The sequence below is a fragment of the Plasmopara halstedii genome (genome assembly GCF_900000015.1).
Source record: "Plasmopara halstedii genome assembly, contig: Scaffold_3060, whole genome shotgun sequence".
Lineage (NCBI taxonomy): Eukaryota > Oomycota > Peronosporomycetes > Peronosporales > Peronosporaceae > Plasmopara > Plasmopara halstedii.
In genome coordinates this window covers 2170277-2184295 of record NW_020189964.1, presented here as the reverse complement: position 1 = coordinate 2184295, position 14019 = coordinate 2170277, and the positions used below count along the sequence as shown (strand labels likewise).

At 44.8% G+C, this 14019-nt stretch overlaps 5 protein-coding genes across 5 annotated transcripts; 3 read left to right on the top strand and 2 right to left on the bottom strand.

Annotated features, from left to right (window-relative positions):
- Positions 1 to 2677: 2677 nt before the first annotated feature.
- Positions 2678 to 8382, top strand: PHALS_06954 (Elongation factor-type GTP-binding protein; the record flags this gene model as incomplete). The annotated part of the gene is made up of 16 exons (XM_024720337.1): positions 2678 to 3493; positions 3573 to 3690; positions 3767 to 3972; positions 4034 to 4378; positions 4451 to 4576; positions 4640 to 4937; positions 5069 to 6573; positions 6640 to 6843; positions 6912 to 6962; positions 7028 to 7156; positions 7241 to 7372; positions 7468 to 7556; positions 7623 to 7704; positions 7768 to 7876; positions 7944 to 8140; positions 8239 to 8382. 16 exons carry the CDS (start codon positions 2678 to 2680, stop codon positions 8380 to 8382), a joined length of 4551 nt encoding a protein of 1516 aa, XP_024585545.1.
- Positions 8383 to 8453: 71 nt separating this feature from the next.
- PHALS_06953 (uncharacterized protein) lies at positions 8454 to 9035 on the bottom strand (the record flags this gene model as incomplete). Its single annotated transcript, XM_024720336.1, has 3 exons — positions 8454 to 8756; positions 8808 to 8830; positions 8960 to 9035. 3 exons carry the CDS (start codon positions 9033 to 9035, stop codon positions 8454 to 8456), a joined length of 402 nt encoding a protein of 133 aa, XP_024585544.1.
- A 165-nt stretch (positions 9036 to 9200) lies between these two features.
- PHALS_06952 (Prenylated rab acceptor 1) lies at positions 9201 to 10060 on the top strand (the record flags this gene model as incomplete). Its single annotated transcript, XM_024720333.1, has 5 exons — positions 9201 to 9342; positions 9417 to 9537; positions 9615 to 9769; positions 9832 to 9892; positions 9949 to 10060. The coding sequence occupies 5 exons, from the start codon at positions 9201 to 9203 to the stop codon at positions 10058 to 10060; spliced, it is 591 nt and encodes a 196-aa protein (XP_024585543.1).
- A 1319-nt stretch (positions 10061 to 11379) lies between these two features.
- Positions 11380 to 11982, top strand: PHALS_06951 (Predicted cation transporter; the record flags this gene model as incomplete). The annotated part of the gene is made up of 1 exon (XM_024720332.1): positions 11380 to 11982. The coding sequence occupies one exon, from the start codon at positions 11380 to 11382 to the stop codon at positions 11980 to 11982; it is 603 nt and encodes a 200-aa protein (XP_024585542.1).
- A 330-nt stretch (positions 11983 to 12312) lies between these two features.
- Positions 12313 to 14013, bottom strand: PHALS_06950 (uncharacterized protein; the record flags this gene model as incomplete). The annotated part of the gene is made up of 6 exons (XM_024720331.1): positions 12313 to 12792; positions 12865 to 13286; positions 13352 to 13456; positions 13515 to 13617; positions 13697 to 13738; positions 13816 to 14013. 6 exons carry the CDS (start codon positions 14011 to 14013, stop codon positions 12313 to 12315), a joined length of 1350 nt encoding a protein of 449 aa, XP_024585541.1.
- Positions 14014 to 14019: the final 6 nt, after the last annotated feature.

The following is a 14019-nucleotide window of genomic DNA, read 5'->3' as shown; positions in this document are numbered from 1 at the left end:
CTTGCAATAAGTTATTATCTTGTACACGGTTTCCATTCGCTCATACAATGGATAACATCCACTGGTATCGTTATGAATCGAGGATACATCGGCCAAGAAGGCCGCTTTTCTCGTGGGGCTTGTTGAACCATTGATTACGCTGATTCTCGAAGAAAGTTTGACTGGACGAGGAGAAACGGTCAGGTGCCGGGTAGGGTGTAACGGGGCAAACACTGTAATCTTGTATACTTGATTCTTACACTTTTGGTCTGGCCGTATTAACAGAATTTGGCAAAATTGTACAAACAAAATACATAACACTTGGTGTATTTGTGAACGTTCATAAGGACCGGAAGATGATAAGATTCCGAAACAAGGAATCCGTGGTAGGCTTGGGCTATTAGCCGCACGTTGAGCAATACACCCATTTCTATTATTAGTGATAGTATAACGCACATACATCGTATCATTCTAAATATGATGAATTCTGATTCATTTACTCTCGAAATAGCAGAACAAACCTAAAAGTCATATTAACCTTAGCTGATGTCATATTATCTCCTGGTAGGAACGCATGGGCTCCACCCCTGTGTGTTTGTAAACGTGGACTCTTACGGTCAACGATATCTCTGCGCAAAGTGTATGGCAGTCCCATTGCAAGAGATATCCGATGACCAAGCTGATCACCGCCGTTTATTTCTAGAAATTTCAGGACAAGTTATGAATCGATCCACCTAAAGCTGCCATGTCAAGCGACTTAATGTCCAGTAAGGACATGCGACAGGATATTCAGTAAGAGTGAACGATAGGATATGCCTAGAGGTATGAACTAGGTTGACGAACAAAGGACCATGCGATTCATTTGCATTTTGCCGTCAACTGATCATGTAACCTGTAGAACAACTATCACATGACTTATTTTTAAAAGACCACGAACATAATGGACTGCCAGCACTGCCAAAAGTAGCAGAATGGTCAAAAATGATAACGCACGCGGCCAGTGTTCCAAGCGCTGACACGGTTTAAGCATGCGCAGACATGTACTATCCCATTTATGCTTTCTAAACCATACATATAAAGCACTCGCCTAATATCACGCCTTTTCAGTTCCGAGGTAGTTACCCAAAAAAGTATCATGTATATCGAATAGCATTTCGCTGTTAAGCTGTACTACTACATGCTGAATGTCATGTTGGTCAGTGCTGCGATAGAGGAAGCTTTGAGTAACTATTCGCGATACAAAGTGTAATTGTTCGCTTGACAAGGCAAGACTTGTTTCTCCAAACTCCTTGCTTTCCAAAGCTCACAGTAGCACAACACATACTGCGTCTGACCCGCGTGCCGGACGAATTGCATTATCAGTCGGCGACGTCACCATCGCGATATGGGACGGCTCATATTTGGGGTGTCGTCAAAACGCACCCGCCACTATATTAAGAAGTCCCTACTTATACCGTATACTCAGCAAATAATGATACCTATCTAGCCCTTTTATGTGAGACAAGTAGTGACGACGTCACTATAAACAACGACGCAAGACGTCTATAGATTGCAAACTGCTTATAACCAATCAAGTGCATCTTAAGTGCAATATGTTGCCAGTAGTTCTTTGTCATGATCAGCTAAGTTTATATCATCCGCTTTAAGCGGACGAGATTTTGACGTGATAACGCGTTCATGCAAATCGTTATTAGCTTGGAGTAAAGTGTGCCTATGGCAAAGACCGAAGCATCAACGAAGTCATAGAATGGCTGTTCTGGTGCTCTTTTGGATGTCTATGGATGCTAATTCGTGTTGATCTTGCAGAGCTGATGCGGGGTCCTGAGAGCAGTGGGGGACGGTTCAATTTGCTTTCCACGCAACGCTCACGTTTGGGCTCTCCTGGCCATTTTATGCGTGACATGAGCTAATTTTGTCGACAGATTGTGAGTGATGTGGACTATGTTAATAATTTTAAGCCCGCAAACCATTTCAAGCACAAAGCTTTCGGGTATATTAACGGCTGCTTTGTTTTGACGGTCGGTGATATGAAGGCTGATATATTCACGATCCATACCACGCCATGATTTTGTTTGTAAAGATTATTGTCAAGATGTGGCCACACCATTGTGTGATTAAGATGAGTTTAAAGGCCAAAAAGTCCAAAGAGCAATTACTACTATAGATCGAAGTTTGGCGGGAACAGAAAAAAACGTTAGCAAAACCGAAAAAAAAACTATTTTATCTCTCACCGTTTTGTGTAACCCACATCTTTGTATATTGTGCCACCTATCCTTGATACCAAGGTAAATGTAACCCGGTTACAATGGAAGAGAAGAAACAAAACAACGTAAACCCAAATTATTTGCCATCCCTGATAAATACCCATACTTTGGTTCTTATGAATTACAATGTAAATCTCGTATTGTTGGTTTGATACAATTTTACTAAATGTGGGAGGGTTTCAATACTCACCTCCTCAAGTGTGGAATTGCGACACCACTGCTACTTTTGCTTGTTGTGCTCTGTTTTGTTGTTTTATGCTGCTGTAAAAAAATCATTCTTTCAACCAGCACCTGTATATTAGGGAATCGAACGATTGATTGACATTGCTACAGTGCAGTAGGTGAGAGAATGTTGTCTGGCAGTGTACCTCTAACATTTTATGCGGTTAATCAGATTTTGATTATCTTCATCACCATTCAAAATTGTCGGATAAATGTGGCTTCGACGCTCCCGACTTGCATCGGCGGCGCGCATTTGCTCGCCCCAACACTCGCATCATAGGAGAATCTTGCCGGTAATAGCGCATGCATTCTCTACAGACTACTCGGCCGTCACGGCTGAGAACATTCGGAACGTGGCCATCGTGGCGCATGTCGATCACGGTAAGACCACATTGGTTGACCAGCTACTTAAGCACGGCGGTACTCAGCTTTCTGAGGAGCGTGTAATGGATTCTATCGATCTCGAGCGCGAACGCGGCATCACAATTATGTCCAAATGCACGCGCGTTGAGTACAACAGCCACGTGCTCAACATTGTCGACACACCTGGCCACGCTGATTTCGGCGGCGAGGTGGAACGCATCTTAAGTATGGTGGACGGTGTGGTACTGGTTGTTGACGCTACAGAAGGCCCTATGTCGCAAACTAAATTCGTACTGACTAAGGCGCTGCATCGCGGCCTGAAGCCGCTCGTAGTAGTTAACAAGGTGGACCGCGACACGAGCCGCCTGGATGGCTCGGTAGAAAACGAACTTTTCGATATGTTTGTGGCTCTTGATGCCAATGATGAACAGCTGGAATTTCCTGTTTTGTATGCATCGGCAAAACAGGGCTGGGCCGTGTATGACCTTGATAACGTGGACGAGCCGCGCGACAGTATGCGTCCGTTGCTAGACGAGATCATGCGCTATGTGCCTGCCCCTCAGGCCAATGCTGATATGCCGTTTGCGATGGCTGTAACTATGATTGGCCACGATCCGTACGTTGGTCGCCTGGCCACAGGTCGTGTCCACGCTGGAACTGTAAAGGTGTACTAGTCTATTCGGTTGTATGTAATTAATTTTCAAGTCTGACTGCATTATTCTGTGTTTCGAATGCACCAAGTAGATTGGTGACTCGATTCAAGTGTTAAATCGCGATAGCAAGAAGCTCGAAAGTGGCCGAGTTACAAAGATGTTTGTTACACGAGGAGTTATCAAGTCAGAAATTCAATCGGCTACGGCTGGTACGTTGATTGCCACGCTCAATATAAGTATGGTTTTCTTATCACTATATGCGGTACATTTGGCAATCCCCAACAGGCGACATCATTACTATTGCAGGCGTAAATGCCTATGTTTCTGATACGATTGCTGATAACGCTGTGACGGAGCCCATCCCATCTCCGCAGCTAGACCCCCCAACAATTTCCATGACGTTTGGTGTGAATGATGCGCCAACAGCAGGCAAGGAGGGCAAATACCTCACATCTTCTCACATTAAGCAGCGTCTTGAACGGGAATGCGAGGTACGATTCGATTACCACCAAAACGGGCGATTTGCTTACAGTATAACATTTCCGTTTTCAGAACAACGTTGCCATTTCCATATCACCCAGTGCTTCTTCTGAAGCTTTTGATGTTCACGGTCGTGGCGAGCTACAACTTGCGATATTGATAGAAGAAATGCGACGTGAAGGTTTCGAAATGTCGGTCTCGGCTCCTCAGGTGATTTTTCAAATGGACCCAGCGACAAAGCAAAAGCTGGAGCCGATTGAAGAAGTAACGATTGATGTTGACTCCGATTTCTCCGGCACGGTTATCGACAAGTTATCTACTCGTGGTGGGGAAATGGTTGAATTTAAAGAGATGCATGACAAAGTGCGTCTTCAGTTTAAGATTCCCAGTCGATGTCTCATGGGCTACCGTAGTGAGGTATGTAACGCACAGCTTTCACCATGAGGATCCTTGAGCTAATATGTCAATTACTATTTCACGTGCTTGTAGATCAAGACTGACACGCGCGGAAGTGGCATCCTGAACTCGATCTTTCACGGCTACTCACCGTACCAGGGTTCCGCAACCCCGCCGTCTAAAGGCAAGCTTATTGCTTCATCTGGAGGAGTTTGCACGGCAAGTTCGAGCACTTTTTTACCCGTGGTGTCTGACTGTTAATATTCTTTTGGCTTATGGCAGGCTTATGCACTTAACTCGCTGGAGGCCCGCGGAGATATGTTTGTTAAGCCTGGTGACAGCGTATACGAGGGCATGATTGTTGGCGAGCACAGCCGCCCCACGGACATTGAAATAAATCCTACAAAGGAGAAAAAACTCACGAACATGCGCGCCGCGGGCACGGATGAGAACATTAAACTGTCGCCAATTCGTCAGATGTCCCTAGAAGACGTAGTCACATATATTGGTAACGACGAAATGATAGACGTATCCCCATCTAGAATTCGTATGCGGAAGCGGGAGTTGACTGCAAGCGGCCGTAAGCGGGTGCAAGGCAGGAACAACTAAACCAGCCATGGATAGATATCCTTGTGTGATCAGAGCAATTTATAGAAACACCGGTAATAGAAGTACCAATTTTATAAATCAACTTTTTTAAATTTAAACAAGCACAAACAAGGATTGCACAACCCTACTCAATATCCGGTCTTCGACCTTCCGTCATGGCGCTGTCACCAGAGGACGAGAGCGTGTACAACATGCAGGCAATAAAAATGCAGCGCGATGTTAATTGTTTGACCGACCCAGACCGCAGCGTACGCCGCCGCGCAGCGTATAGAATCAATTGCATGTTACAAAGTGAATTGTCGCACGTATCCAACTCTGTGGTTCGCGCACTGAGCGATTTGAATCTAAAACGCGTGCTACTACAATGTGCCGAAAGTGACGCTGTTGAAAAATGCAGAGAGCTTGCGCTCACGTCACTTCGAATTTTGTGTGAACGCGGGGCGTTGGAGCCGTCAGTCGCAACATTAAAAGAAGTAGTGACATTGGCCAACGCTCGACTAGGCCAATTGCCGTACCCAGAGCCTACGGAGGAGATCCGTCTGCTAATACTGCAATTGTTGCACATTTTCTTGACGCAATTAGCTGCAGTAAAAACTACGTTGACGTCATTGCGTGATGTGATCACAGAGCTGGCCAACGTTCTGGGTAAGTCGGCAGCAGACCTATTTCCAGATGCCAAGAAGGTTTCGGCAGATTGCGTCATTTTGATTTCGAAGACTTGGAAATGTGATATTGGTATGCAGATTGGCACTATCGTGAAACCTTTAGTGATAAATGTGGGCCACCAACATAGTCGTGTGCGCGTTTGCGCATTACAGGCACTGGAAGCTGCAGTCCCATGTGGCTCAGAAGCTTTGCCCGAGCTTATGAACGAAGTGTTGATGCCAGCAGTAAGTAAAGTAATTTTTGACCACGCGCCATCCGTCAGAATGCAGCTGGTTCGTACATTGGCCGCGTGGCTGAGTCAAAATGAACACATACAGCAGTTTGAGGCCTCAGTCTTCTCCGTTTTTCTAGCTGGAATTGTTGATGATTCTCCGAAAATACGAGCGCTTTCAATTGCTGAATTAGGGCTGATCTCGACAAACTGGGAGACAAGATGTGAAGATATTGGCATCAAATTTGATGACGTCGAGCCCATGAGTTTATCTTTGGACACTGAAAACTGCATACCACCTCTATATTTTGAGTCTCGCCCACCGCTGGGTGCTCGCAAATTTGCAGCTAGTCTTCACGCGCAAGTGCTGCCTTCGCTTCTTGAAAAAACTGGAGACTGGACCGTGCAGGTGCGCGAACGCTACACCCAAATTTTAAGTGCATATATTATTCTATTGGAGCAAAATATAAACCCATATATCGACAAGGTATTTGCAGCACTTGTAAAAATCTGTCGTGATGACGAAGACGTGGTTCAAATCAGTGTGAAGGCATGCTTGGGGGTTATTGGCTATTACGCAGATCCCCACATAGTTTTGGCTTCATTGGTGCCGATAGTGACAGGAAGATCGGCAGGACAAGACACTGCCCAACATCGCATAAATGGACTAACTTTACTGGGGTTTAGTTTAGAAGGTATGACTATGAAGACAATCGACACTCACTTGGAGGTAATCAAGTGATATGACGGAATTCAAGTTGATTCTTTCCTCATCATATGTTTCGAAATTGGGCAGTTTATCACAGAGGCACTTTGCGATGCTAGTCTCCGCGAATCTGAATTAGCTGACCTTCACGACGTGTTGGCTGGTGTTATCTCAAGTATTGTCAAGACTGCTGGGCCACTACTTGCGCAGAACGACGAGGTCTGCTTCCGACTGTTTTGGGTGCTGAGTCATCTTTTTGCTTCATCTTCAGAATCGTCAGCTTCATATGAATTGGTACGTTGATAACCTGCAACTGACTTGTCTCGCAAACGTTTGTTCAAATGACTGACTTAATGGTGCAGGCAAATGAATCCGTACAGAATCTTGCTGCAATAATGGAGCAATCTGTTGAGGTCGGTTTTTATGTGAATTTATATTCCGAGATAGTTTACCCATCCGATCGATTTGCTGAATTTAGGGGTTATATTTACGATACATGGGCAAGATCCTTGACACGATGACGCTTCCTATCGATGTGAGTGAGGCATGGCAGAAAAATAACCCCTATCGCGTACTTTTTGACTCACTTTGCAGACGTGGAGGAGCGGTACGCAATTGCATCTACAGGATTATTAACGGAAGCGTGCTCGTTATCATGCTAAATTACGTTTGCCGTGCCGCTTGTTGATAGGCTTGTAGAGAATATATGGCTCGAATTGTTCCCGTATTCCTAGCCCATCTAGAACCAGACCAGGACGCGGATGTTCGACTTGCCTTTCTCGCTTTGTTAGAGACGATGCTAGGAACAGATTCCATCATTCAGGTGCGATTGCTTTATGATCGACAATTTTTTATAATTTTTTGAAATTTTTAGGAATGATATGTGCCTTTGTGGTTTCATTTGTATCTTTTGTGCAGGCCTTTAAGCCATACAGTGTGCCATTGCTAAAACAAGCTATAATATCAAATATTGTTTGGCGTGGTGGGCGCGTCTCTGCAACTATTAGGTGCGTTAATTCGCCATTATTTCTCGCACTATTGCTTACTAAGCGAGATTTGCTCTCACGATTTAGAAAAGTAGCTGTTGCAAGCGCGTATACCCTTCTGCGTCAGGGCATCGCTGACCAATCGTGCTTGTTCGAAACTGCTCCTGAGGTATCGTGACTAGGTTCTATCCCGAAATGTCCCTTGTTATAATGCAACTTATATTGACAGTAGATGCTACCCGTATTAAAGTCTTCATTGGACGATGGCGACGCTAAGACTCGCCAACTAGTCTGTCTGGCGCTGCAGTATTTGTTCGTAGCATTGCCGGGATGTTTAGGAGGTGTCGCGTTTGTAGTCGTGCTCGTTTTGTCTAAGCTGACTGACAAGTTTGTCGTTGTGTAAGACAGAGGAGCCAGTGCACCAGCTTTATGCTGACATTTTAAAGCGCCTGGATGACAGCAGCGACACTGTGCGCAAAGCTGCCTGCCAGACTTTTACTACCTTTTTAAAAGCTGCCCCAAAAGAGCATTTTGAAGGAACGATTATTGACTATACGTTGGATTGCCTTTTTGTCCACCTTGATGATACAGAACTTGACATTCAGGTAGGGAGAATTGTCTGATGTGCAATGAATCTGTGATTTTAGTGCTATAGCATATAAATTGTGACTGGATCATGGACTTGTGTACGATTTGAATTCAGGAAGCTGTTTTTGCCGTTTTGAAGGAAACTGCGAATATCGATGCACCCCGACTGGCGAAAAAGGCAGAGGAAAACCGGACTCGACACCGAAAACCTCACTATTGCGACCAACTTTTGGCGTTGGCGACTGTGCGGTCAATATAAAAAGGTTAGATTCATTCACAGATCGTAACCCGTTACTTTAAGTGATGTGCTACGCCACTTACCACAACCATTCAAGCTTCCTCCAGCTTTTGTTCGTCTAACATTTTAAAGTAGGCAACCAATTCGCCAATGCGTTGTTGATGTTTCTTTACATCATCTTGTTGCCTCACAATTTTTCGCTGTTTTCTCATACTAAAAGACGTTTTCGCTGTTTTAAAAACGAAAATAGGCGGCGAATCTTGACCTGCTACAACTTCGGATAGCGAGTCCACCACTTGTCGTTTCGACAGCCCTTTCTTAGCTCTACGGCTTGAGCGATTGCCACCCTGCCGCGCTCCTCGTCGCCCTGGCTTCTCGGCATTCGCTTCATTCTCCTGCACACACCTGTTAATGCGCTAACGCACGACTCAGCTATTTGGAACAACCTTATTTCCATCACATGATTGTGCTAGGATGTAAAGCAGCGGTAAGATAAGGAAGGACGTAACAAAAAACAGCTAATATACTACTGATTACAACGTCACTTGTGCTTAACATTCACCGTAGCATCAGTCGCAGTATTAATCACAACACTCACCATTATCGTCGGACGAGTCAGTCAGCTGACATAGCTGCTTCATCGGAAGCTTAACTCCATGTCTGCGAGGAGGCATATTATCAGAGCGCGGACTCAAAAGCGAAGTTGAAGTGAACTGTTTATCATGATCAATGGCAGATTATGATTGGCTTAAATAAAGATTGATGATTATTTTTGATGCAAATATTTCAACAAACCTTATGACACTATTTTTTCCTCAAAAAAAATTTGACCGCACGTAATGAAGACCCCATCCGACGAGCCCCAAGGCACCATCATCGCCTCGAAGGTTCCGCATCAAGTATTACAGGAATTTCGTGATCAGATGGCAAAGGCCGTGGATATCCGAAATGTGCGCGGCATCTCCCAATTTTTTGGTCTTGGTGCGTCTCAAGCTGACAAACGTGTTATTTTTTTATTTACTTACAATACGAAATAATGTCCGAAACCTGGATAGGCGAGGAAAAGCCTTTTAACTTACCTAATCGTGATGTACTCGCCACGCGGTGCCGAAGAAATGCTTTTTTTTTTAGCGCAAATTATGCTATCTCTGCGGCACTTGTCGGTGTCATTACGATGTACTTTATAGACTTGTATTTTCTAATACTTGGGCAGTATTCATCAAAGCTGCTATGTTTTGTATGTATCGTTGAAGCTTGCTGAACCCGTTCTTCCTTTTCGTACTGATTTGTCTGGGCGGCTTTTGGCTATATATGTCGAGCGCGACGGCGAATGAATCACCTGAAAACCCGACAAAAATTATGGGTCGTACGGTGTCCCCGGACCAGCGAAAGATTGGCTTGCTTGGTGGTACGTGTTTTCAATTTGCGTCATAGTTACAAACTGACATGTTTCCTTCTCTCATATGTTAGTCAGCGCTGTTGTCATTGTAATTTTCGGAGGCTCAATTCTTTTTACGATTTGCTCGGCCAGGTAGTTACTTGGCTTGTATAAGCAAGCAGCTCGTATTCTAATTTTGCGCTATACAGTGGAGCTCTCGCTATATCGCATGCTATCCTGCGCGACTGTCCTTCTGTTCGTGAAGAAGACGAATTTGGTTTTTTGTCAAGCGGGAGTGACGAGGTAGCAGACACTGTATAGAGGGCCCAAACCCACGTAGGATTTACCAGCCTGCAAATATCGGTTTGATTGGAGTTACACGAACAAGCTTAGAGCTAGCGAGAAGGATTACAGAACAAGATGCATGTTATCTCGAACAAAACATATTTTCCCCCAGCCCTGCACGACACGGACTTGAGTGGCATTATGAGCTTGCGCCAAATTTAATCATTTAATCATTTCATTTTTTGTCATGAAATGCTGATAATACTATTATTCGCATCATATCAATATCAAAAAGCATGTCGCTTGTGCTAGCATGTGCTCAGTACTTAAGACAAAAATTTGCACACAACTAGCTTTTCCATTATCTATACCAACAATTATTGTGGCTTGTTAAACAACCTTGCATCAGACGTCTGTCAAATACATTGCGGCTTCTCAAGATGCAGTTTAAATGCCCGTATATACCCTACAGTATTTAGAGGTCATCATCATTACCAAAGAATGTAAGGATCTGATAAATACAGTATAAAGCAGGACTCCTAGGATTTATAGTGAGCAAGAATCATAGGAGGTAACCGCTTCTGCAAAAGTAAAAGTCTTCTCTTCTCTTCTCTTCTCTTCTCTTCTGCTCAATGGTCCAAACGACAGCAGGAGATAAACTGACAAATAAAACATGTCATTCAGTATGACGGTCTGATAAAAACGTCACAGTGCAGCGGCGGAATTTCTGAGCTTAGAAATGGCCTACTGTACAAATGCGTTATTGAGAGAATAGCCAATCGTGTATATCTCGTCATTTAAATTCGCTTTTGTGATTGGTTATCAGGACTATGGCAAACAAAAACAAGTCAACTGAACGTCGCTTCGAGGCAGTTGGGGTGCACGTGGCAGGCTTTGTCCAATCAGCTCTGGAAGCTCACACAGCGGAGCGATTTGGTCAAAAGTTTTTGTTTACTTGTAGACTAATTACTGTATGAATGGTTTGCTCACTACGAGCACGACTACCAACCTGGCTTTCTTTGAACGCAGATGTAATAGTGTTCAGGTTTGGTTCAGCGAGTCTACTTGGAATAGAGCTTGTTGTGCAAGTGCAACAAAGACACTGTTGTAGCGACTGCCGCACACAAGAAGCACCATGGCTAGATAATCTCAGCCTCCACTTCGCCTTCCTTCTCTTTAAATTGTGTCGCAATTCGTGCTGGAATATTCTCAGGGCATTGCCTTTGTCCTTATTAAAGCAGTAATGTTAGCAGCGGTTAGGGGGAACAGCAATTATAAACTTCTAACTTCATTCCAGAATTTGCCTCACTAACATCAAGACCTCAAATAGTCGGAAATCTTCTTTTTTAGCTAATATGTGGGTATTCGGCTACGGCTCGATTGTCTGGAAAACGGATTTTCCCGCTGAGGATACGGTTTTCGGTTACGTCGAAGGCTGGCACCGTCGTTTTTGGCAGGGAAGCCCAGACCACCGTGGCTCACCTGAGGCGAAGGGCCGTGTCGTGACGCTCATTAGTCGTGAGCAGATGAAGAGATTCGAGGATGAGCACGCGCATCTGGAGGATGACCACATTACGTGGGGCCGTCTATATAAAGTTCCTGCTGAAGAGGTCGAGTGCACTTTAACTAAACTCGACAACCGTGAGCAGGCGGGATACGATCGTCAGATGGTGAACGTACATTGCGTCGACGGCAAGATGCGTCAAGCGCTTGTTTACATCGCAACTCCCTCTAATGCGGATTTTCTCGGCCCATCGCCTGTTGATGAAATGGCCAAAGAGATTGCAACTCGCAGTGGCTATAGTGGTCCCAACTTCGAGTATCTTTTTAAGCTCTGCGACTGTATGCGCGCACTACAGGTCCGTGACCCGCATCTGATTACTCTGGAGAAAGCCACGCGCAAATACACATCAGCTATGAGCTGGAGCACGAATGACACTGGGTGCGGTATCCAATAAATATAGAAGGCATTTGACAAATGACTATGTAAAGTGCAGTTTGAGCTGCATGTGTAAATTATTTTAATAGAGGCATGTACAACCTAAGTTCATCTACTTCAATAGCATGGTTGGGAGTTGATTGCTCCGTCACCGAACCAACTTTGAATTCGCGTTACCGTTTGATTGTCTTCTTTGGAGGATTGCGCTTACTAAATATTCTGTTCTCTTAATAAGCGTTTATTATGCTTGTTTGGTAGGGCTGAATTACGACTTTCATGACCTTGAAAGGGGGGGGCAATATCGCCACACAAAATCTTCTTCACAAGCTCTTTCATTTCAACTGTCATGCTATTGTCCAAGGCTAGCAAATGCATCAATATTTATAGAGTTAGACTTGCTGTGTTGATGTTGTTGACCAGCTTGAAGGTTCTCTGGATTCATAAGCTGGGAAATACTGTAATTGACGTTATTCATGCGACCAGATGCATCATGCGATTGCTGAACGGTCATAAAATCTCGCTTTCCTTGATGCTGCATTTGTTGTATTGTAACTTGCGTAACGACCGGCATGGATAGCGGCTGCTTTACAGTGCTTTGGTGCATAAAGCCGGCCGGTATTTGATAAAACCGCTCCTGGTGACGATGCTGAACATGAGAATTAACAGCGTGCTGAGTTGTAAAAGGATCTAGATTGATCATTTCGGCAGGTTTTGTCGAAATTGGCGCTGCAACAGAGGCAAACGGATCGACATTTGCGGCAACTGGAGGCACTTGCTGTTGTTGGGCTGACGGCAAGCCTCTCGTTGTTAGATTTTCTTTAGACGGTACCTTTGCCAACAATTCACGGTCGTCGTCAAATAAGTAAATCGTTTCGATACTCGCATATGATGCTATACTTACACTGACCAAAGGATCGAAGATCAATGCCTGCGCCGATAAACTCACACTCGAATCAAAGTCGTCAAGCAGGTTTATTTTGGACTGCGTCACTGCAGTCGGTGCTTTTAAAGGTGGTATTGACTTTCCGTGAGAATTTGTAGCCCTTGTTTGCTCCTGTATTAGTGAGCTCTGTTGATGAAAGTCAGCCGAACTTTGTTGACCGTTTTGATGTTCTGGAAAGCTGCGAGTCCGTTCACTAGATCTATTGCCCCATGACGATTGTGACTGAGCACTCTGTCGACCAAAACTGTGCGTTCGACTTGTTTTTTGAGAACTGTCTGTGACAGAGCCACAAGAGCCACCAGAATATAATTCCCGATTGCTTTCATTCTGCGAAGGCGGTAAAGCTCCACTTGGTCCCCAGCGGTGCATTCCGTAGGTATCTGCTCCGAAACAGTCCAATGTCACATACACGTACACAGCCAAATTCTTAATTTCATGTACTAACTTCCAGGAGGCGCATTTGGCTGAGCATACGTCGCCGTGGTGATGGCGTGCTTTTTGCGGCGGTAGACATCCCAACGACGGTATGGGACTCGGTCAATGGCGAAGTCTGACCAGAACAATCTGTAAGCTATGAACGTCTGGTAAGGATTCAACCCTACACGCACCATATTTCGGAACTTCAGCCGACTCAACGTCGTTGATGCGGACTTCCATGATCATGTTAAGTCCATCCAAGATCATAGTGAAGTTCCAGTCACCTAGAGTTGCCTGGAAAGCAACATATGATAATTGAATCGTCTGTTAGAACAGATCCACTAAAAGGCTTTGTACTCGTGAAAGTTCCCACCGTTGAAGAAAAGTGCATTTGCCGGCCATCGTACAACACAACCTGTCCATACCACCAAACAAGAGCAACTTTGCTAAAATCCAACAAATTTTGGTCTAAGTCCTTTGTTACCGACAAACCTTTTTGTAGCTCATCACGGAATGAATTAAAGCCACCTCGTGCGTACGGTCCGACTCGCCAAGCGTAAAGCGCCATGCTACACGCTTCTTGGACGCCGCCACCCGTTCCCCAATATGCTGCTCCTCACGCAGTACACGTTTAGGTGGGCCGCGCTCTAGTGGGTCCACTTGCGGGGTATGGATGTGCGTTGCGTACATGGCGTT